This window comes from Schistosoma mansoni, chromosome 2, assembly GCF_000237925.1.
Source record: "Schistosoma mansoni strain Puerto Rico chromosome 2, complete genome".
In the NCBI taxonomy this organism is placed as follows: domain Eukaryota; kingdom Metazoa; phylum Platyhelminthes; class Trematoda; order Strigeidida; family Schistosomatidae; genus Schistosoma; species Schistosoma mansoni.
In genome coordinates this window covers 22,483,248-22,506,524 of record NC_031496.1, presented here as the reverse complement: position 1 = coordinate 22,506,524, position 23,277 = coordinate 22,483,248, and the positions used below count along the sequence as shown (strand labels likewise).

The 23,277-nt window shown below is 34.1% G+C and overlaps 1 protein-coding gene across 1 annotated transcript; it reads right to left on the bottom strand.

Moving 5' to 3' along the window:
• Window positions 1-9,889: 9,889 nt before the first annotated feature.
• Smp_171110 (hypothetical protein) lies at window positions 9,890-22,683 on the bottom strand (the record flags this gene model as incomplete). The annotated part of the gene is made up of 5 exons (XM_018796102.1): window positions 9,890-10,081; window positions 14,755-14,877; window positions 19,272-19,549; window positions 21,834-21,980; window positions 22,674-22,683. 5 exons carry the CDS (start codon window positions 22,681-22,683, stop codon window positions 9,890-9,892), a joined length of 750 nt encoding a protein of 249 aa, XP_018650348.1.
• Window positions 22,684-23,277: the final 594 nt, after the last annotated feature.

Here is a 23,277-nt window from a genome sequence, read left to right as displayed (position 1 = left end):
TCGCTCGTGGTAATGGTGGGGAGCTCTTGAGGACCATAAAGTTCCGGTTTAGTCGTGGGTTTCATCGTTTTCAGCAAGCTTTGCGACATGGTTCCGCGCAGCGGGGCGTTTTCTTAGGTTTAAGTAAGATCGGGAATGAAGGCAAATTTATTGATGTGGCTAGCAAGACTTCCTAGAGGTGCATCAACAAAGAGTAAGTTTGACTTTACAAATATATTATTCCTATTTAATGTCTATAGAGAGCTTAATCACTGTAAATACTAATGTTAAATTTTTCCCGTTTTATTTCAAACAATCTAGGTGAGCATTTCCGTTGTTAAACTACACTAGTTTGGGAATAAAATTTCATTATAGGATTGGATAGATAAAGTATGATATTAAGCTAAAGTAAGTCAACTTCGTGTAGATTTTCATTAATAAGTTAAGTTCAGTGAAAGCAGACAAGCGTTTCTGCTTTGCTCATATGTTTGTTTAATTTTTTAAGTGTACACCAATAAATCTAATTACAATCAGAAGGGGTTTTGTGGAGATTTCAGTATTTTTCATAGTTGAAATCATGAGTCAATTGAAGCTAGACAACCATGGAAAACCTGGAGGCACTGGACATCCGTTTCTTCCCATTGTGGGACTCCTCAGCAGTGTGCATCCACGACCTCGCCTCGCGAGATTCGAACCCAGGACCTACCAGTTTCGCAATGAGGGTTTATTGAGTTTATTGTAATTATTAATCATTATGCGTAGTATAGTGACTTCAAATGTGTTTGAATTGTTTTCATACTATATTTGCTTACCATTGTTGTATATAATCAGATTCAATCAATTCATTTACAGTTTTGATCCAAATCACCACAACAATTCGTTGTAGTTGAATGTAGGAAACCTGAAACTTATGTTTCGTCCTATACGTTTTTGATGAAACTCTCTCAAAAAACGAATATCATGGTTGACTATCACATGAAATGAATCATTTAATGCAGTTCGTTGCAAGTTATTTAATTCTTGTTTATAATACAATTGGTTTCAAATCTCTACATATTAAATAAAATTAATTGTATAAAGATATGGTTGACTCTATTTATGTGCTCAGAATATAAAAGATGACTACTTGAAAAGTTCAAACGTACTCATCGTATTTATGTAAAGTGGCGTCAAATGATTTCAGCAGTTTGGTCTTCTGAGAATAGTATGCATTCGTAAAGTAATTATTTTCTAGCATTTTATCCTAGAAGAGAAACAGTGATTTTTATAAACATTTACATGTTTTCAAATTGTACAATCAAATGGAAGCATGCGAAACTACGATCTCCATTCCTAAAGATGCTAAAGTCAGTTAACTGCAAACCTGTTGTAGTTACACAGACAGATGACAACTAACTGTTTTCTGAAATGTCATTTTAGTAGTTGTAATTACGACATACTAATATCTGAACTACGGTTCGTGACAAATAATCCATATCAAGAAGCTATTCTTGCTTCAAGTGTAAACGGGTTTTGTATATTATAACACACTGTGGCACTGCACTGGATAAATAATAACCTCAAAATTATGTCTGAGATGATTTAAGAATGAAGTATGTCAAGCGTGTGACAATAACGTTTAGGAATTGGAAGTAAACATAAAATCTATTTTACTGGTTTATGCCGGTAGCAATGGAAAGCGTAAATTTCAGGAATGTTAGTATCAATTGACGAAATAGTATGGGAGAATGACACAAAATGGTGCAAACCATAAACTTGTCAGTCATTTGGAGATCGTTCTGCGTAAAGGTCAGAGATCATAAGTGTACTACGTAGAGTAGTTGAATTTAAGTTAGTTTGTTTTATTGCCGTATAACTTGCTCTGCCCAAGGTTCTGATAACTGTTCAGGACATGTAGGATACTTTGAAATAATTCCATTGCATTGTTACTTACGTAAAGAAGCAGGTTTTTACTCTTAAATTGTGATAAGATCATATGACATTTCTCTTAAACCCATCATTTCGTTTTCATTAAAAAATTGAAAATCCAAATGTAATTCACAGAATCGACTAATAAAATAGTATGAAAGTGACACAAATGGAGCAACGTAAACTGTATGTGGGATTGAAAACTTCACTAAACTGTATATTGAATTCCACTAAACTAATAATAATTTACTAGAGGTTAAGCGTTCGTGCGAGAGACCAAGGGTCTTGGGTTCGATTACCGCATGAGTGATCGTGGATGCTCACTGATAAGGAGTCCCATACTAGGACTAAACGACCTTCCAGTGACTCCGGGATTTCATTGGTGGTCTAGCTAGGATCGACTCATGAATTCAACCATTGAAATTTACTGTTAGTTGAGTTACTGAAAACAAACCAGCTTAATTAAAGATGAAAAGTAATATGCTAACATAATAAAATATATGGATCTTATAAAATAGTCAAAGATAGTCCAACTTATTCAAGTGGAAGTCAGTGAAAATGAAGTGATGTTGCATAACATAGTCAAGTACTATGTATAATAATTTATAAATGGAAGAGTTTATTGGATGAAAAAGGGTTGAATGATTTAGCGAAGTAGCCAAAAATCATCAGGAGATTACGTTATGTAATGATTTTAAAAGTAACAAGAGGTAATAATCTACAGGATTGAAGATAAAGGTAACTGTCTACTTCATAAAGGAGGGGAGGTTATAAATAGTAATTATAATTTTTGAAATTTAAAGGGTTGCTAAGACCATGGGAGAATAAGGAATTGAACGTTGCTCTCCTGTACAAAGAGTTCAGGTTTGAAATGGTTAGTTTCTGTAACCTCGGCTGTGCACTAATTACTCATACAAACATTTTTGAGCCAGTTCTTCATGCTTTGTACATGAGGTGTGCTCTTAATTGATCATGTGTTCGAGAGCTGAGCTGTTGGTTGATCTGTTTATCCCCTTAAATTGCCATGCAGGATAGTGCTCGAATATTCGTTTACAAAGAGCTCAATTTGTACAGTCAGTGTAGCCTGCTTGAAAAGAGCAAGTAAACCGGTAGGTACACGTTGACGGGACTAAAAGCAGGAGTTTGCACTTGAGAATTTCCTGAACGAGTTTCTTGCTGCAGAAATAGTTCGGAGCTCTTCTGAATTACAAGTGTTTCTCAGGGATCTATATGGTCTGTCATTTATTATCTCAGCTTCCGTATCTCCCTTGAATTTAATGCTCAAGAATAAGACTTTCTTCGGAACCGTGGGAGTACACTCAACTTGATGTCTTGATTTTGCATTGCTATTGATTATCGGATTATATTCAGCTCATAATCAAGTGTGTTTTCAGTGTATATTCATCTGGCTCTTGAGAATAGAGAATGGATTAAATTTCTCTTTCTACTCAGCGGCACCCAATTTAGGAAGTTCATAAACTGCCCGTTGCAGTTGGCTTTCTGTATAACGATTCATGTAGAGACCCTTCTGATCTTCAATTTAGTACAATATCAAGAGAGTGAAATTCTTAGCTCAACTCAGCTTATATTATGGACGTAATCGAGTGGTGACAGTTATTGAACTCTTGCAATATTTTGTCAGGGTCAGTACCTTCATCACATATGGTAGAAGTATCATTCATATATATATCTCGTAAAAATGGAACTCATCAATCGTGTATGGAATGATAGGGTTCTCCAGGTCGGCCATAAAAGTCTGATAGAAGCAGACCCAATGGAGATCCAATTGTAACAAAATTTTTTTGTCTATAAAGATAATCATTAAATTGCACGCTAAAAATTCAGCGTAAGAGTAGCTCTCTAAAAAATATTTTGGTAAACCGACGTCAACATTTTTATGTTCATTACTATCGTATAAGGAGAAACTCATTTTTGTTAGCTGGACATTAGTGAATAGAGAAGTGACATCTAACGATATAATTTTTTTCTTGACACACTGGCATTCGTTAGTGGGTTGACGAAATCGAAGGAATTTGAAGTGGAGCAATGTTACTTTAGTTCTACTGTCGGCCGAAAGCACACAAACCAAGCATCTTGCTAAACCCCATTGCATCAATCCCCGGAACCCTGACATTTAATTCATCAAGAGAAATCCCAAGAATATTTAGTGGATTCCTCCAATCACTTTATCAAATCTTTGATGAGGTTAAAGAGATTCAAATCAATAGCAATGAATTGATGATATCCTTCGACGTAACAGCCTCATTCACCTCAGCTTAGGAAAGCAAATCCTATCTTTGCTCCTCGACGATTAAACAAATCTCAAAACGTACACGGAGCTTTAGTCAAAGTTTACTGGAACTCATCGGTTTATCCTTAACAACATACTTTCAGTTCAACAATAAAACCTGAAAACAAGCGAAAGGAACGACGATGGGATCACCTATGTCAGGACGTATTGCAGAAGCAGTGATGCAGAGACTGGAAGCCTCGATCTTAACAGTGATCAAGCCGAAACTTTGGATTTGTTATGTGAACAACACATTCGTCATCGTCAAAAAGGACGAGCTGGAAAACACATACAATCTGATAAACAACGTCTTCGATTACATAAAGTTCACAACGGAACAGGAGTCAAACAATAAACTTTCATTATTGGATGTACTAATCACCAGAACTAACGTTAGGAAACCGGATACTTAAGCATATTGGAAACCGACCCACACAGATCGAATGCTCAATCAGAGTAGCAACAAATTGGGAACTCGTAAATAAACTGAGAACACACTGCGACACACTTACAGAGCGAAAAAATAAAGACACGTATCTAAAGACCATCATTTAAAAGAACGGCTATCTAACCAACTTCATCTAAGAATATCAACTCAGCGCATCAACAGAAACGAAACAAAGTACAGAAACCAACGAACGAAGTTTGTGCTGATGATGTCGTTGAGGAGAAAGATGAAAGCTCCACGACCAAACCATCCAACTCAGAGAACAAAACTCCACGAAAATTATCCCTCTGAGCTACAAATCTTCCCTAGCACATCAGTAACATGCATAAAATCATTGGGTAATTGGATGTACACAGAAAGTCTTTTTAAACACTCTTAGTGAATCAATTCAACAGGAAATCTAGTTCACCTTTAATTAAAGAATAATGATAATAATCAATAGGAATACATTAGTTTTAGAACTTACATTGAATATAAAATCTTTGTTTTCTCTTTCTTTCGCATTCAATGATTCCGAAGAAATTATCGACAAATTAATATTTTTAATCTAAACAATATAATAGATTATTAATTATGCAATCGATTAAAATTGAACAAACCTTATCAATGATGCCTTTATTTTCAGTGAACCATGAATTTGATGATAATAATTGAATCAAAGTGATCTTTAATTCGTCAAATATTTCAAGCACCTATAAATTATAAACAGATACACTGATTACAAACAAAATAACTACATAAACAATTGAGAATTTTGGGTAATTGTTCAGATGTTACTATGACAATCATAAGCATTTTCAAAAAAAATGTAAATCATAATAGGAAATTAACTTCGATCCATGTTAATACGAACTCTACCCTTAAACATGACCGACCATAGGAAAGAAATCTTATCGCTTGTAAGCTGAAATAGACAACTTTCGTCGATGAAACATGTTAAACTATTTCACGCTAACTTTTAATCCATCGAAATTATGCGTTATGTTGCTTGGCACTGAAAAGTGTTATGTGACTGCGGTATATATATGTATATGTCTTATTTTTGTAATTTTTTTTAGAAATTTGAATTTCTCGTTTTCGTGCCAAAGCGCCCATTTTTACCTTCAGATTGTATTCGCCACTTAAGAGGACCCTAGATGTGATTGGCTCGTTTCCTCTTTTAATATGCTATTTTGTGACTTTTCACAAGGACATTTTTATGCTGTATATATATGCTTGAGTTGTGTGCTTGTTGTTATTCATGCTTCTGGGTGTTTGTGGAATATACCTTCCCTTCATCTGAACAGGGTCTTCTCCCTCTAGTTAGCAGGGCTGGGACTTATCTGAATAGTTTAGTTTGTCTTATTGTTATGTCAATGACCTTTCGTTACTTTAGATGATCTCGTAATCTCTTTAAACATAGCAATACATAGTCGGATAAATCAATGAGTTGGTTGAATTTGCGATCAGTAATAAAAACAGAAGTAACTTAGTCTTATAACATTTGTCAATGAAATGAGATTTTCGTTACGAGCTGATTTCGATTGTATACAAGATTCTAAGATTCTACTGCCTATTGTAATAGTTTAGTATGACCATATAATTGAATAATGTATGGATAATATTTTATTGAATTTGAAACTTGCCTCCCTTTTTCTACTTTCACTTATACTAGAATATTCGTGATTTCGTTCTATTGTCCATTGGAAATTTTCTTTCACCTCATCAATACAACTTGTTGGAGTTTTTTCTAATAATTTTGCTGATATCCATCAATATTTTGCCATGTAAATAAATAAAATAATGTGGACAGTAACATAATTATCATGTTGTCCTTAATAAAAAAGAAAGAAAACGAAGTGAATTTTTCGGTGGTAAACCGTTGCAATAATTCTTATCCCGGTATCACAACCATACAACTATTTTATACGAATATTCGTCAAGGTTAGAATGAACAGCTTGACAAAAATTGGGCGCTGAGTATAGAGAAGTCATTATATGTGAAAAATTATATTTGAACTAGTCTCAGCGATTGAAATCTAAATAATTCCAACGTTTCGTCCAGCTAACTTGTCTAGACTTCTTCAGGGTAATAATCAAAATCTGAGATGCAGGTACATTCAACTGACGAGTCCCGAATAGGACGAAACGCGCGTCCTGGATTCCACTGCTAGCCACTATCCATCTCTGCTTATAAATATATAGTGTTTTTTAACAATCATATCAAGATCTGTACTACGTTAAACCAATCATATTTGGATGTCGAATTGTTTGTAAACAGGATAATATGAATCAGTTGAATGAGAATCAAGTGAAAAGTTCAACGATGTGAATTAAAGGAGACTGGATAAATTGTGTGTGTTTATGTATGTGTAAGATGAGTTATTAATGAATGATATTCGGTGTTGATATGTTTCTATAAGAATAAAAGTGCAAATTGAAGGTTGAAAAATTGTTTCTGAATAATCGAATTGCCAATAAAAATGAGAATCATCAAGTACATAATCTTAATGCTGAACATAACTTATATTTATTTCAGTCATAATAACGATTCATGTGAAATAAATAAACAAGTTGAATAAAGGAAGGTTCAAATTACTTGTTGATAAATATTTGCCAAATGGTTGCTAGCTGAATACCATCCTTTCTGTTTAGGCTGTTCTTATTTTCCCATATATACATCGCTTGTGCTTTCAATCTTTCTTTATGAGTATTAAAACCTTTCTGAAGTATTTTGGCCCCTCCAAAATTAATCATGTGTCCCGTTTCTAACGCATGTAACGCTATTGCAGATTTATTCTCCAGTTTCCTTATGTCAACCGAAGTTTTGGAAACATTTTTTAAACACTGTTTGTGTTCCTTCAACCTTACATTCGATTGTCTGGATGTTTCTCCAATATCAGCTGCATTACAATCATGACAATTGATCTCATTGACAATATTTTGTTGTTCTTTCTTTGGTAACCTATCCTTAACTTTCACCAATGCCGATCTTATAGTGTCACACGTCCGAAAATACACTCTTATATCATGCTTGTTTAAAATCCGCTTGATTTCTTCCGATGTTTCACTACGGTATAGTATGACTACAGTAGACTTCCAATCTTTCTGCACACATTCTAGTTTAGCTTTTCTTTCATTTCTAACAATCTTCTTTAAAAACTTCTTTCGGTATATACAACTATTTCCATTAACATTCATGTTTGAAATTAGTTAAATTTATGTACGTTAGTGAAATTGGAGAGGATTGATTAACAGTGCCTTAAGCATAAATTAGTAATATTTGTTTTGTCTACCAACCAGTTCTCTTTATTATTTTTCTTACCCACAATCTAACCAAATATTAGCATTATGTTTTAAGTTTAGTATATCATTAACAAATCAAAACATTCATTTTAATAGTTGAGATTATGAGTTAGTTGAAGCTAGACCATCATATAAAACTTGGAAGCACTGAATGGCCGTTTCGTCCTAGCATGGGACTCCACATCAGTGAGCATCTACGATCCCGCCTCGTGAGATTCGAACCCAGGATATACTGGTCATTTATTTAAATTATATTTTAATGTTTATATTTGCCGTAGATTTATTTTAAAACTTGCATTGGATATATTTTAGTCAACCGAGACAAAATCGAAAATTAATAATATTTCTCTATGTGACATTGTTACTTACGGTTATCAAAAAAATGAAACTCTCCGAAATATTGATTTAAGGTACTTCTCATGTTGTACAAGAAATTTATCACTATCACAGTGTGTAGAATTCTAAAAAAACATAATCAGACAATAAACGATTATTTGATCGTCAAATATTCTAAATAAAGATCATGATCATATGGTCTGACAATAATTGAGATGAATTTTATTTTAAATTTGGCGTAGTACTGTGGTGTGTGATATTGATGTTGGCAGACATAAGTAGTAGGCATCACTAATCGAAAGTGAAATGCTTGGCAGTAGGAATTTAAGAAGATTGCAGGGAAGAGAACGAGAACAGAGAATGAATGGTATGGAAATGAAGGAATAATCAGTTCTGAGACAATTAATTGACATTTTGTAAATGAAGTATTTATTGTATAGTTCTTAGATTTTACCAAGATATTCTGTAATGTATTAATTTGTATACAACTAATGATAAGGGAGATTTCAAATAGTCCGTCTACTAATTATTCCTTCTCTCAACACAATTCTTTTCATCCTGACAAGTGTTTAAGGAATATTTTGAATATTGAACATAGTTTTCATTTAGATAGTAATATATTCTCAGGATGGAAGTTTGTGAAGATTGTATTAATTCAATAATTGAATTAATGAGTCGATTTAACCTAGACCACCACAGAAAACTTGAAAACACTGGACAACCGTTTCGTCCTAGTATGGGACTCCTTCAAGATAAATTTCCTGGAGTTCTTGTGGAAAGCCGTGACCAGTGAAGTTCAACCGTGTCTTTTATGAGGCTGTTAATGAAGACAATGACAAACGGCCCATTAATATCGTGGACTGGTTGAAGTTAGACAATAACACACTGGATACTGGCTTAGTAGTCTAGAGGTTAAGTGTTCGCGTATGAGATCAGAGGTTCTGGGTCCGAGTCCCATTAATGAGGGATCGTGGATGCGTACTGTTGAGGAGTCGCATACTAGGACGAAACAGCCGTCCAGTGTTTCCAGGTTTTCAGTGGTGGTCTCGCCTAAGTCTACTCACAAATTGAACCATCAAATATATTTCCAATTTGTAAACTGATTTGTTATGAAAATAATAATTGAAGTGGAATGAAAATGATGTCTAACTTATCATGATATTTGTTCTAATAAAATTTTATTCCTATCATTTGTACACAGAAGTCTATAACAAATATACATCACTCATATATAATATCAACTATCTAATGAATGCTGCGGGTTGATTAAGAAAATGGAAAAATTCAGTAGTTTCAACAAGGATCGATTGGTAAGTTTATCTAAAATTGAAGAGCTTACTAGTCAAGTTCTGTGTTGCTTGAATTTGGTTTTCATTAATGAGAAATATCATTTGAAAAAGTGGCCACAATTGATTAGGATTGGACTATTATTTCGTTGTGTTTTTGTGACAACTCAGCACCACAATCTAATAGATTCGAAAGAACCGGTTTACAATTCAGTATATATAACCACCATACTATCGTCGTTAGATCAAATAGAAATAAATGTACAGAACTTAGTTGTTATACATTCGTGACAAATGCTTTTGGATATCATGTTCATAACTCAAAATAAAGACACGGTTTGACAAGTTTTTATGGCATCAACTCTCTACTGAAAGCATAACATTCAGTTTTAAAAAATACCTTTTACCGCTTGTTGTATTCATAGCCAACATGTGTATATCACAAACCTTCTGCAAGGAATCTGGATTATAGACAATAATTTTCAAATTCTTGTATGATTCATACTTGAGTTCACGGAATATACTTTCAAATAAAACATTCCAATCGATCTGATCAAAATAAATAACAAGTTGAAATATATTTACAAAGACAGTGAATGACTTATGTAGCAAATTGATTTTCTATACATGGTCAGTGTCTCCCATCTAATCCTGATCAGTAGTTAGCATGTATTTTGTTGTCTACAATGAATATAAATAACATTGTACTGTTCTTGTTGACTGCATTATCAGTAAAAGATTATTCTGTTTGAAGTTTGAACCTATAATTTCTATTCATTATAATTTTGATAGGAGTTGACTTCTGTCAAACTAAAGAGTTATTCTAATCATAAACTTATTCTTTATTAACTTGGTAGTTTTGTTTGATAAATGGTTACTATTATGCTTTTTATTTAACTTGTAATGTTGTGTTATTGAGAAATAGACGACTGAGAAATGTCAAGTGTTAACTCCATGGTTTCTATCTGTTATAGAAAAAACGTGATGGAAAATTGGATTAACTTCACTTAGTTATAAAGTATTTTTTTTTGGATATCGATTATACATTTATTCTGATCTTCCTTTAAGTGTGAAGTATGTAGGTTGAATATTGTTTTAGTCAACTCAACTCTTAAACTGTTTCAGATCTGAAGCACTGGACAGCCGTTTCGTCCTATTGTGGGACTCCTCAGCAGTTAGCATCCACGACCTCACCTCGCGAGATTTGAACCCAAAACCTACCAGTCTCGCGCCAGAGCACTTGACTGACAGACTGCTAAGCCGACTGGTAGGTCCTGGGTTCGAATTTCGCGAGGTGAGGTCGTGGATGCACACTGCTGAGAAGTCCCACAATAGGACGAAACGTCTGTCCAGTGCTTCCAGGTTTTCCCTGGTGATCTAGGTTCAATCGACTCACGCTTTCAATTATGAAAATACTAGATCTCCACAAAATCACTTCTATAAACAGTTTATTTTCAATAGAATATGATTTGATTACAGTATAGCTGTATAAAACTTTAGAGAAGTTTTTTTGTTATGGTAGGTAACATTTAGTTAGAATTCGATAATAATGAAATTATTCTTTACGATTAATGTGTGAACTTCTGTAACAGAAATCTCATGTCGCCATAATTTGTAACTAAATGTTTGACATCACACTATACATACAATTTCACATGTTATGATAACCGATAAGAATTATGTAAAACTGTCATACCATTATATTTGAAATAATGATAAGATATGATAGGTCATAATAATGATTGTGGCTTGGTAACAGTAAAGGTCTTAATAAAACTGATTTAAATTTACTTTAATAGTAAGTTAATGAACGGATGAATTTTCTCCTTAGTTTTATAAGAGGGAGAATGCTGATAGGCGACCTCTGCTCCTCCACGAAAGGTAACAGACGTAATTAGTAGTAAGTTTATAAGATAAGGAATATAAGAATATTAACCATCTAGTGGTCAGTGAATTAATAATATTTCTAAAGTAAGTGTTTAAATAATGGGATAACAAGGTCTACATTAGAAAAGTTCTTTGCATGAATATACTACTTTAAAATTGATTTGATTTTCAACTTACAACGGAACAGATTTGGATCAGATTTTCAAATGGGACTACTGTGTACTGATTATCCACTGGAATTGCCTGCAACAAAGACAATATCATGCGTAATCATTATAATGAATTATAAACATAAAAGAATCATATTTGCCTTTTCGTCCCGTCATATCAGTTAGTGAATATGTTAACAACCTAATATTTGGTTATTTACACAGATATATCTAAATTTCCGACATCACTAAGGATAAGACGAAATCAGTTTGTTTTTTTCAGTTATTTTTTCTAACAACAAACATGTTTTAGTATTAGCAAGAAAGTGTGTACTTTTGACTAACCAGGTATTACGGATTAATGCATGTATAATTAGTTTTATTCGATGAACGTTGATATTAAGCTGTTTTAATCCAACTCCAGTTATTCAGTAATACTCAACAGTTTGATGATGGATTTTTAAGTTTTATAGCCAAACTATGGTATGTTTTCATTGATAATCATGAAATTGTGAAACGGTTAATAATATGGCACAATATGTGTCTAATTTTATTGATGAAAGCATTTTTAATAGGTCAAGTTCTGTCAAGATTACGGTTCATCCCAAGAGAGGGTAAAGGAGGAGGGTTGGTCATGGGGTCAGCAATTCCATCCTGTAGAAAACAATATTGGTAAAAAAACGATAACCAGAAAAAATAAGTTAAACCATTTAGACTCTATCTCGGTAGTTGAAGAATCTTCATTCATAAGAATTGTGACGAATCATAGTGAAGGCCGAGATTCTTCGGAATTTATTAGGCCAATGCTCCTCCTAACAACCAGAGCAACAATTGATATAGGTACATGAAATGTCCGGACAATGTGGGAGACCGGGTGGACCAACGGACTTAAACCGTAACAAGTGAAATCCACTTGAGAGATTTTACTGTGCTCTGGTCACGAAGAAGGGAATGCACCGCAAACACAGGGTGTTGCTCTGACGCCTTCCAAAGAGGCACGGAAAGCATTTATAGGGTCGGGATCTCATGGATCCAGAATCATCAAAGCATTCTTTAAAACAAAGAAGGAGGGAATCACAGTGAATGTTATCCAATGTTATGCACCCATCAATGATGGCAACGACGATGATAAAGATTAGTCCTACTCGAGGCTGCAATCGATTATAGAGAAGTGGTAAGGAAAGAATCTGACAATTCTGATGGGAGATCCGTACGCCGAATTTGGAATGGACAACAACGGTTATGAGGATATCATGGGACAAAATAGACTGGGAGAGAGAAATGAAAATGGGGAGAGATTAGCAAATATATGTGCATTCAACAAATTAGTTATAGGTGGCACAATATTCCCACACATACGCATACACAAAGCTACGTTGGTTACCTTGGACCACACCACAGAGAATCAGACAGATCATATTTACATCAGTCAAAATTCAGGATGACAATGAAAGACGTGACCAAGATGAAACCGAAGCTAAAGAAGCATTGGACAACTAGACAAACAGCATTACAAAGGCTTAATACAGCCTTCTTTCGACATACTGTCAAACTCAATGAATTCAAGATAACTCTCAACAAGTTCCAAGCCTTACAAGATCTACTTAAAGAAGAGGAAATTATTATGGAGGACAACTGGAAAGGGATCAAAGGAGCACTAGCTTCAACAGTTCAGGAGCTTCTATGAGTCGGAAAGCATCATCATAAGGAATTGATCTCTGTCAAAACTGTGGACACGATTCAAGAAGGAAGAACAACAAATAAGAAAGAACAAGGAAAGTCAAGGCACAAACTAAATATATAAAATCCGCCAGGAGAGTGATGAAGAGCGTTAGATCTGACATGCCGAAATATGTTAAAGGTTTGGAATTAACAGCGAATCAAGTTTCAAAAGAGGGAAATATTGCAAACCATAGTGATGGGAGAACGAAGAAGGCCGGTCAGTCACTGAGATTCAAAAACAGAGGAACGGGTGGGTTGAGCACTTAGAAGAACTGTTGAACAAGACAGAATCACTGAATTCACAAGACATCGATGCAGCACTGACAGGTATTCCTATAGATGTCACTTTATCAACAATCGAAGAAATAAGCATGGTCATAAGACAAATCAAGAGTGGGAAAGCAGTAGGATCTGACAACATACTAGTGGTAGCACTGAGACAGAGAGGTGACTGCAGAGATGTTCCATAGTTTATTCATGAAGATTTGAGATGAAGAAAAAGTGCCAACAGATTAGAAAGAAGGATACTTCATCAAGATACCAAAGAAAAGAGATCTGAGCAAGCGTTAGAACTATGGAGGCATTACACTACTGTCAGTACTACTGTCAACAGAGTGTTGCTGAACCAGATGGAAGATCCAGTAGACCTCGAAGCTCGAGATCAACAGGCATTGACTTATCTGGGCAGAATCGCCGACAAACATGGAGGAATATGGTGTAGATGTGAAGGTACGGATTGGCAAAGCAAAGGCGGCATTCCCATACATAAAATATGAAAGTCAAAACAACTCTGAGCCAACACTAAAGTCAGAATCTTCAATACGAACGTCAAGGCAGTCCAACTATCACAACCATAATCAAAATCGTACAAGTATTTATAAACAATTGTCTAAACAAGATACTGAATGTCCGTTGTTCGGATACCATCATCAACAGCCTACTGTAGACGAGAACAAATTACCTTCCATCTGAAGTGGAAATTAGAAGACGTTGGAATTGGATAGGACATACAATGAGGAAATCATCAAACTGGATCGCGAGGCAAGTGGTAATTTGAAATGCTGAAGGGAAACGGAAAAGAGGAAGACCAAATAACACACTGTGTCGAGAATTAAAAGCAGACATGAAAAGGACGGATAACAACTGGAAAGGACGGGGAAGGATTGCTAGGGACAGAGTCGGATGGAGGGTGATGGTGAGCGGTCTATGCTCCTCCAGGAGGGGTAACAGGCGTAAGTAGGTAAGTAAGTAAGTAAACAAGTGGATAATTAAGTAATGCATCTCAATAACAATTGCTTAAACTATTCGAAAGTTGAAATTTCATTAGATGGCACAATGTTCCATTAATGTTCCTCAATACCTGTAATTTAAGTATGTTATTAACCAAAGTATTCGGACATGCCAAAATGTGGATAATAATATATTTTTTAATAATGGCAAAGTGGTTCTGCTAGTTTTACTTACATTTTTAATATCGGAATACAAATTAAAAACACCTTTTGCCAATTCTTCCTTATTTTCTTGTGCTTTGAGATTCTCCAAAAATTTGAAAATTTGTTCTTCTATTCCTTCTCCACTTTTAACTGGCTAGTTATTAGTTATGGAAAAAGTAAAACACACAAATTCCCGATTTTATCATGTAGGAACTACATATAATTCAAAAATGATTACTTTATGAGAATAAGTATGATAATGATAAACAAAATTTTACTAAATGGGATGTAACAAAAAATATATTGATTGTTAACTTCCTATCCAGGATAGGGTTAGATGCAGAGTGCTGGTGGTCGGCCTATGCTCCTCCACGAGGAATAACAGGCGTAAGTAAGTAACTAAGTAAGTATCCGATACTAAACTTATTTGAAACTACCGAGTCTAACTTTGGGATAGAATTGTTATTAAAATGGGGGTTTGTGGAGATTGTAGTAAATTTAATAGTTGAATTAATGAAATGATCTGAGCTAGATTACCATTGAAAACCTGGAAGTATTGGACGGATATTTTGTCCTAATATCGGATTCCTCAACAGTGTGCATTCTCAATACCGCGCGCTAGACTCTAACCCAGGACCAAAGGTTTCGTGCGTGAACGCTTAACTTCTAGACCACTGATCTGGTATCTAACAGTGTTAATGTTTAACTTCAATCAATCCATGATCATGCGCAACAGTTCGTCCATTGTCTTAGGTAGATACCTGTCGCTACCCGACACGAATTGTAATCCACTGGTCACGGTTTCTCACTAGGACTTCGGGAAATCGATCTTCAAGTTAGCCATTAATGAGGACATGATGAATGTTTGTGTGCGAGATGGAAGGTCCTTGGTTCGATCGTGGCTTGTGGATGCTCACTGCTTAGGATAGAATATTAATCACTCATTGTTGTCTCAACACATGTATTACCATTAGCAATTAAGACATTAATATGAAATATATTACAGATTATTGATGTAAATAAAACAATTTTCAATTACATGCAAGTGTTTTGAAAGTTTTACCCTAATTAACATTGTCAATGTAGACTCTTGTAGTCACTGGGACAGTGTGGACGTAAATGAACCACTATTAATCAACATTAGAAATGATTTTAAGTGACCTAAATAGTCTTGTAGGATTCCTGTATAAAAGATTTTAATATTAATGTGATCATTGAGAATTCTAATGAAATTTTAATTGACATTAAAGTGTGTAGTTTCTATCTGTTAAATCGACTGTAATATACATATGATGAAGTATTCTATATGTGATTGATTAAGTTCTGTATCCAAGTTTATGGTGGCAAAGATCTACCAATTTGACAATGATACCAGCTGCTTGAAATGTTTGACTTAATTTACAACATTTAATCAATGGTAATCTTTCATCACATTATCTCCGTAGACGAATTTTCTGAATTTATCATCTTGTTACTGTGGCATTATTGTTTACTTGCATTTTGTCAAAAACTTTGCATTGTTTAGATTAAGATACAGGAAAACAAGTATGCAGTCAATGATATTTGTAAGCTGATGTGGTATTTCTTATTTCTATTATTCTTGAGAATACGGTGGGACTATAGTTTATGTACGAACCAATCAGATAAAAGGTAACAGGTCTTGGATTTTGGCGTGAAACTCATTCGCTCAATTGGTTAAATGTCATTTTGGCATTACACCTGACGTCAGTTCGTGATGGAAATATTTATTCGAATTCCTAACCCTAACGTTTAACAGTAAATCCTCATCCTCATTCCTCACACTAATCTAAAACCCTCATTTAACCCTAATAAGAAGGTGGGCGTCATAAGGACATTTTAGCGTTGCTTAAAGGTCGTCTATAAATTATACTCTCACCGAGAATGATGTTTGATGTGATTAAGATAAAAAGAGTAAGTCTGAACTGTTTTAAACACTGGATCCACCATTATTCACTTGGTAAATATCATCATATGAAGTTTCCTCAACTTCATTAATACTTTGGATTAATAAAATTAACTTAACATGATGTTTCGTGTTACAGGTTACAATAAATCAGAAATAGACTGTCAATGAGATTCCATTATCAATTAAAAAAATAAGTCAATGGATTCTTATTATTTTATCTTACTATGTTTGAAGCACTTCTGGTAAATGAATCAAAGGAACATGAAGAAATCTGAAATGAAAAAAAGTTATTTGTGTGGTTTAAAAGAATTCAAATGAAATACAATTAACAAGTCTTTTGAATGAACGATAGATTCGGTCTCTAGACTCTTCTGGCAACTTTCAGGCTAGATCTACACAGCGACTTGAACACGAGGGAAAATGTGCGAAATATGGAGGAAATGTTTTATTCCAAAGGTTCGTTTATGTTTAGTAAATCTAGGGTTTTTATAGTATTTTAGATGGCTTCGAGTTTTCGGAAGATTTTGGAACGCTACTAAACATAGCAGCAGTGTGGGTAGTCGTCTAATCGGGAAGTCGATATGTGACTTTTCACTTTCTAGATGTTTCTGGCAAAACTTCTAGTGAATGGTGATTGATTAAGATGCTTTTCAGTGTTTTCTGAACCTCTGTTGGATTTTTTCGAGGAGTTTTCTGGATCTCTCCAACACTAATCAGTGCTCATTCTTTCAGAAAGCATTTACTTTAACATATGCTATCTATAGAGAGCTTTAATTATTGTTTACGAAGTATTTTTTTGAATTAAGGTGTTATATCTAGAGCTCGGATTTCTAATATACCGCATATAACTAGAGCATCCAAATGCCAGAACCTTCCAAAGTCACAAATGAGAAGACAGAAGAAGATTGGAGAAAAGTGTTTGTTGGGCAAGACTCAAAATGTGCAGAAAATCATTGGTATTAATAGATATTAGCGTTTATTATATCAACACTATAATTCAATCAATCCACGAATACGCATGTTATGGTACTGACCAATAGGAGCATGCCACGTTGATATTCCATTGCGTTATGATTGGATGAAATACTTCGGATCCTCTAGGGCCTCTGGAGGCTCTGTCTTAATTCTCATAAGCCGTCTTAATAGAAGGTTGATTTGTAGGATGATAAATGTTACTTTTCCAAATAGAAACACATGATTTTTGACTATTAGTACATAGATTTCTTGATATGAGTAAATGGATTATAGAAAATGTTTTTGTCAAGAAATAGAAAATAAGTTGTTCTAGGACAAAGTTATTGGTTCAGGAAAGAATGGAGTTATTTTTCACATTCAGAGTGTGTACATTTTTAGCTTAGTTTGATAACCAATTGAATGAAGTGATATAGATAGTAAATAAACTATAACTGAATTTAAATTCATTCAGTATTGTTTTGTTTGAATCTTCCCATCGATTTTGTTAGGACTGCAACTGGTCAGTCTCTAATTGGCATATGTGCATACTGTGCGTATTGCCTCGATATAGCCTTGATTCACAAGCATGGCAAGCAGAGATGGATAGTGGCTAGCGATGGCGTTTGAAGCGAGGGTACTGGGTTCGAGTCCCAGAGTGAACATCAACAGGTCTGAGATGCAGGTACATCCAGCTGACGAGTCCCAAATAGGACTTGACGCGCATCCTGGATTCCACTGCTAGCCACTATCCATCTCTACTTATAACTGAATTTGTTATTCATAATTGACGAAATTATTTATGAAGTTTAGCTCAAAAATGCACCATTACACAAAATGTATGGCTTATTATGTAATATAAGGCTTTCACTTACTACTGACGTAACGTACATAAAACTATGATCTGAATGCTTTCAAAGAATAATACATACGTTCAATTACCCTGATATTTATGCGAATCTTGTGATCACGAGAGAATAATGACGTACTTGTATAGTATCCAACTAACAACAGTGTTTAGTACAAAAAAATTGTACTTAGGTATTTAGAACTTGGTTTAAGTCTATAAAGAAGATTATTGCAAACATCACTTTGTGTATTATGAAATGATTTGAATTCTCGAGGCCTAATAATTCACTTTCAAATTTATAAATTCACTAGTTTCTAAGCTGGATGGAAATGATGAAAAATAAATGTTTATAATTTTGAATTACTTGTAAATAAATAAAAGATAAGTAAAGATGGATCTCATTTGGAACTCATCAGCTGGATGTACCTGCATCTCAGAGTTGGTGTTTACTCTGGGACTCGGACCCAGTACCTCTCGCATCAAACGCCATCACTCGGCCACTGAGTCCTGATAGCCACTTGCTTGAGCAATGGGGTGAATTTTTAATCCACTTAGCATTGTTTGTTTGAATCTTCTCATTGATGTTTTAGGACTGCAACTGGTCAGGCTCTAATTGGTCACCATGCTTGTTAATTTAGGCTATATCGGGGCAGTGCGCACAGTATGCACATATGCCAATAAGAAACTGAACAGTTGCAGTCGTAAAACATCAATGGGAAAATCCAAACAAACAATACTAAGTGAATTTAAGTAAAAGATATTTTGTTCAATAACTTACATAAATATATTGGTTTATACTTTTGTTTCTACTTCGAACTACGTTAAAAGAAAATATACTTGTTCGTCCATTTTGAAAGATCAGTGGTAAAATTAAACTTGTAAGATTGAACAATTTATCATCAGATATATTCTTGCTAATATTGAACCTGTTATTATCAGAACCTAGCGGCGATAACCATCCGTTGAAAAGGAATGATATTAATTGAACAATTTTCTCTTTTCTTGTGGATGTTTTCTCTTTAGAGTTTGTGGTACAAGATTGGTAGTAATTAATAGCAGCCATAAGATGTGATTCATTTAAATTCTCTGTATTCCTCACTTAAAACGAAAGAAATCAATATATTAGAGCAATTTTCTAAAACATTTAAAAAACATTATTTATTTATTAAATGTTTATAATGGAATGAATTTAGGAGTTTTTTGTGGATATCATGGAAAATTTAGAAGTTGAGATCATGAGTCAGTTGAAGCTATAACACCATGGAAAACCTGGAAGCACTGGACGGCCGTTTTGTCCTATTGTGGGACCCCTTGGCAGGATGCATCCATGATCCCACCTCGCGAGATCCGGTTTCCAGTGAGAAGAAGTGACCAGTGGTGTTCAACCAGGTCAGTTGTGAGATAGTAACTCAATAAAGACAATGGTCGGCGGTTGCTCAATTTCATGGATTGGTTCAAGTTAAACATTAACGCCGTTTGATGCAGGCTCAGTGATCTAGAGGATAAGCGCTCGCGTGCGAGACTGATATGTCCTGGGTTCAAATCTCGCTAGGCGGGATCATGGATGCGTCCTGTCAAGGTGTCCCACAATAGGACGGAACGGCCTTTCATTGGTTCCAGCTTCAACTGACTGATGATCTCAACTATTGAAATACCATTTAGTAAGAGAATAATGATGTGGAGACTGTCTACTGAACTGATTACAAGTCTTAAGGGACACATAGTAGATTATTAAAATGATATTTATTCAAGTTGGAATATAATTTGTTCGTAGAAGCTTGGAAATACTGACTTGATACAACAAAAGTATATGATTCTTAGGAATTGCATTGCTTTGAATGTTATTGCTTAACATTTATGCTTGGTTATAGGAAGCAATAAAGATTTTGAAAATGTACATAACGTAACCAAAAATCGGTTAAGCGAGTAGTTTAGCTAATGTTTACGGATAGCTCATATTTGTACCAAATACACCGTAGATACTTTCTATACGATCAGTTTTCTTAGGGATACCATCGACTCACCAAATAACTAGCTTAACAGTAGCAAGTTATTTGATATTACTGTATTATCCTTACTGTTTGAGCTATATTGAAATACGCAATTTTGATGTTTCCCAGCTGTTTTCAGTTAAGCCAAACACATATTTTTTGTTTTCTAACACACCATTATTCACTATAAAAAATTTTAACAAAAATGATACCATATTTCTTCATATTATTAGATTTCATTCTAGTCAGACTTGATTTTCATTGTTTAAATCCTGGTTATTGAATAAAAATATTAGATTTATAATCTACTAGATGAAAATAAACTCCACCTGTGACTATTCCAGGGTTACTGATGTTCACAAGACAGGGTAAAGGAGAAGGGTTGATCATGGGGTCAGCAACTCCATTCCGTAGAAAACAATATTTATAATAAAACTATAACCAGAAAAAAATAAGTTAAACCAATTAAACTCTATCTCGGGAGTTGAGGGATCTTCATTCATAAGAATTGTGACGAATCATAGTGAAGGCCGAGATTCTTCGGAATTCACGAGGCCGATGCCCCTTTTAAGAAAGATGAAAGTAACCGGCATTGAATCGATTCGTATCTTTGTTATTGAAAACACAATACCACAATGACATTCCAAATGGTTTGTCAAATATTTCATGTTCAATTAGGTTTAGTATATAATTATTAAGTAATTAGATTATAACCATTTGTGTTTCTCTTATTATAAGTTTTCATTTGACTTATCGACTAATATCATATGATTTATTATTCTTAAGTTATTTCCAATCTATTAGTTACAGTATATCACAATCACAAACACTTTCAGTCTGATATTATATAATGTTTATTTTCTATTCTATGGTGTGATGAGTTCTGGTTTATGTGTATATAAATTATGTATGTCTGAAATATATGATTTATACAATAGAAGCCGAAATTGTGTTTTGGAATGAAGGGGTAGCGCAAGGTGATTAGAATCAATAAAGACTGATATTTGAGTGTAGGCTATTAATGCCGGTTAACACGTCATTGGTTTGGCACAGTACCAAGGTCGTATAGTTCGCTTTTGGAAATGAAAATCTTGTCACGTGATTTCTGATGGGGCTTAGAACATAATGATCTGGCTCGCTTGTGAAAGTGTCAATTAGAAAAATCCTAATCCATAATTAATTCTTAGTTGTATTCAATTATTTAAACACTGTTTTATGCTGTGAAATCGATAACTAAGTACATATTAGAAAAATGACTATACTTCTTACGATTTCAGTCAATAATTTCGTGTACGATTAGAACAAGTTGAATGTTTATAGAGATTAAAAACCTTGACCAAAATAATGCTTAAATGTGGAGTAATTAATGAAAAGTTATTTATTAAACTCACAAATATCTATGATGAAATTATCTGAATGTAATAAATGATCTCTAAGGGAATCATTTGACATTTGTTTGTGGCAAATAGTTTCCTCAAAATTATCACAGCTGGTGTTAATTTCATCATCTGTGTTAAAACCTGTGCAGTTACTATTGTCTTCACATGAAATAATAAAGAAAGAAAGTAAACACTTAATTATATTTAAGTTATAGGCAAATAACTCTCACAAAGTGAGCTAATAAAGCATTCATAATTTTAAGACTGATAATAAAATACTATGGTTATTGAAAACTGACCAGTGAAAAGAGAAACATTCGCAAAAAAAGTAAAGTACACATAATAGATAGTGTGATATGATCTACTTATATCCTTATCAGTAGTATATGGTGATGGTCAGACATAGAATGTATTTTGGAAGAACACCGATATGGAAAGAACTGAAATGAAGCGCAATCGGTAGGAAAATGTATAAACAATGAAATTAGAGAAGATGGATTGATATTTACAGAAGGAACAGTGAAGATTGAGACAATTGATTGTTATTTTGCAAATCAACTGTTTGCTATATGGTTATCAGATCTTAGTAAGATAGTCTGTAATTTGTGCCTAGACACGTTCGATTGTCCTAACTCGTGTATTATTCACTACAATAGTATGAAATTTGCGAAGAAACATAAATGTAACAAAATTATGGTGATATTTTGGTCACAAAAAGTAAAACCACAGCAAAAAATCATAAAAGTAGATATGCAGTTTAACTCAAATCTATCATAAAAGTATATGCAACTCATCCAACCAACTTGTGTATAATGATTCAAAGGCACTGAGAAATTCATTTCATTCACTTACGTGAAGCCATTTTCGGTTTATACACTGTAGGAGAATTCGTTGTGGGTGGCGACAAGACTAGTTCGGTGTAAGAAATGCCAATAAAACAGAAACTATTAATCAGTTTGTGTACAGTGAGGTGATGCATATATTTCACTAGATTTCATGTCATCATACATGACATTGTATGTCACCACCAACACTATTTATTAATTCTCTTGTGGAATTTCGGTATACATATTTTACTGATTATCTTTACGTTGTTTTTGTCCACTTAGACTTCTGTCATTAGAAGGTTTATGTGTTATCCACTTCTACTTGTACATTTAAATTTAACCACATATAGGTTTTAGGTTTTACATTAAAAAAATTATCTTTAAAATCTTACATCTTCCCCTTTGTAAATATTGTAGCGTCTTAGCATAGGAAACCAAGTTTTGTGCCCATAATCCATTTGAGGAAGCTTATGTCTTCTTACATTCTTAAGTTTGTTCATTGTTACGTGGAGTAATGACACTGTTCCAAACTTGAGATTTTATAAACACGAACAGTGTGTATGTACTGTTTATTTGTGGATAGAGTAATGTTGGATAATAGTCCCATAACTGAATTATGTGTTTATTCT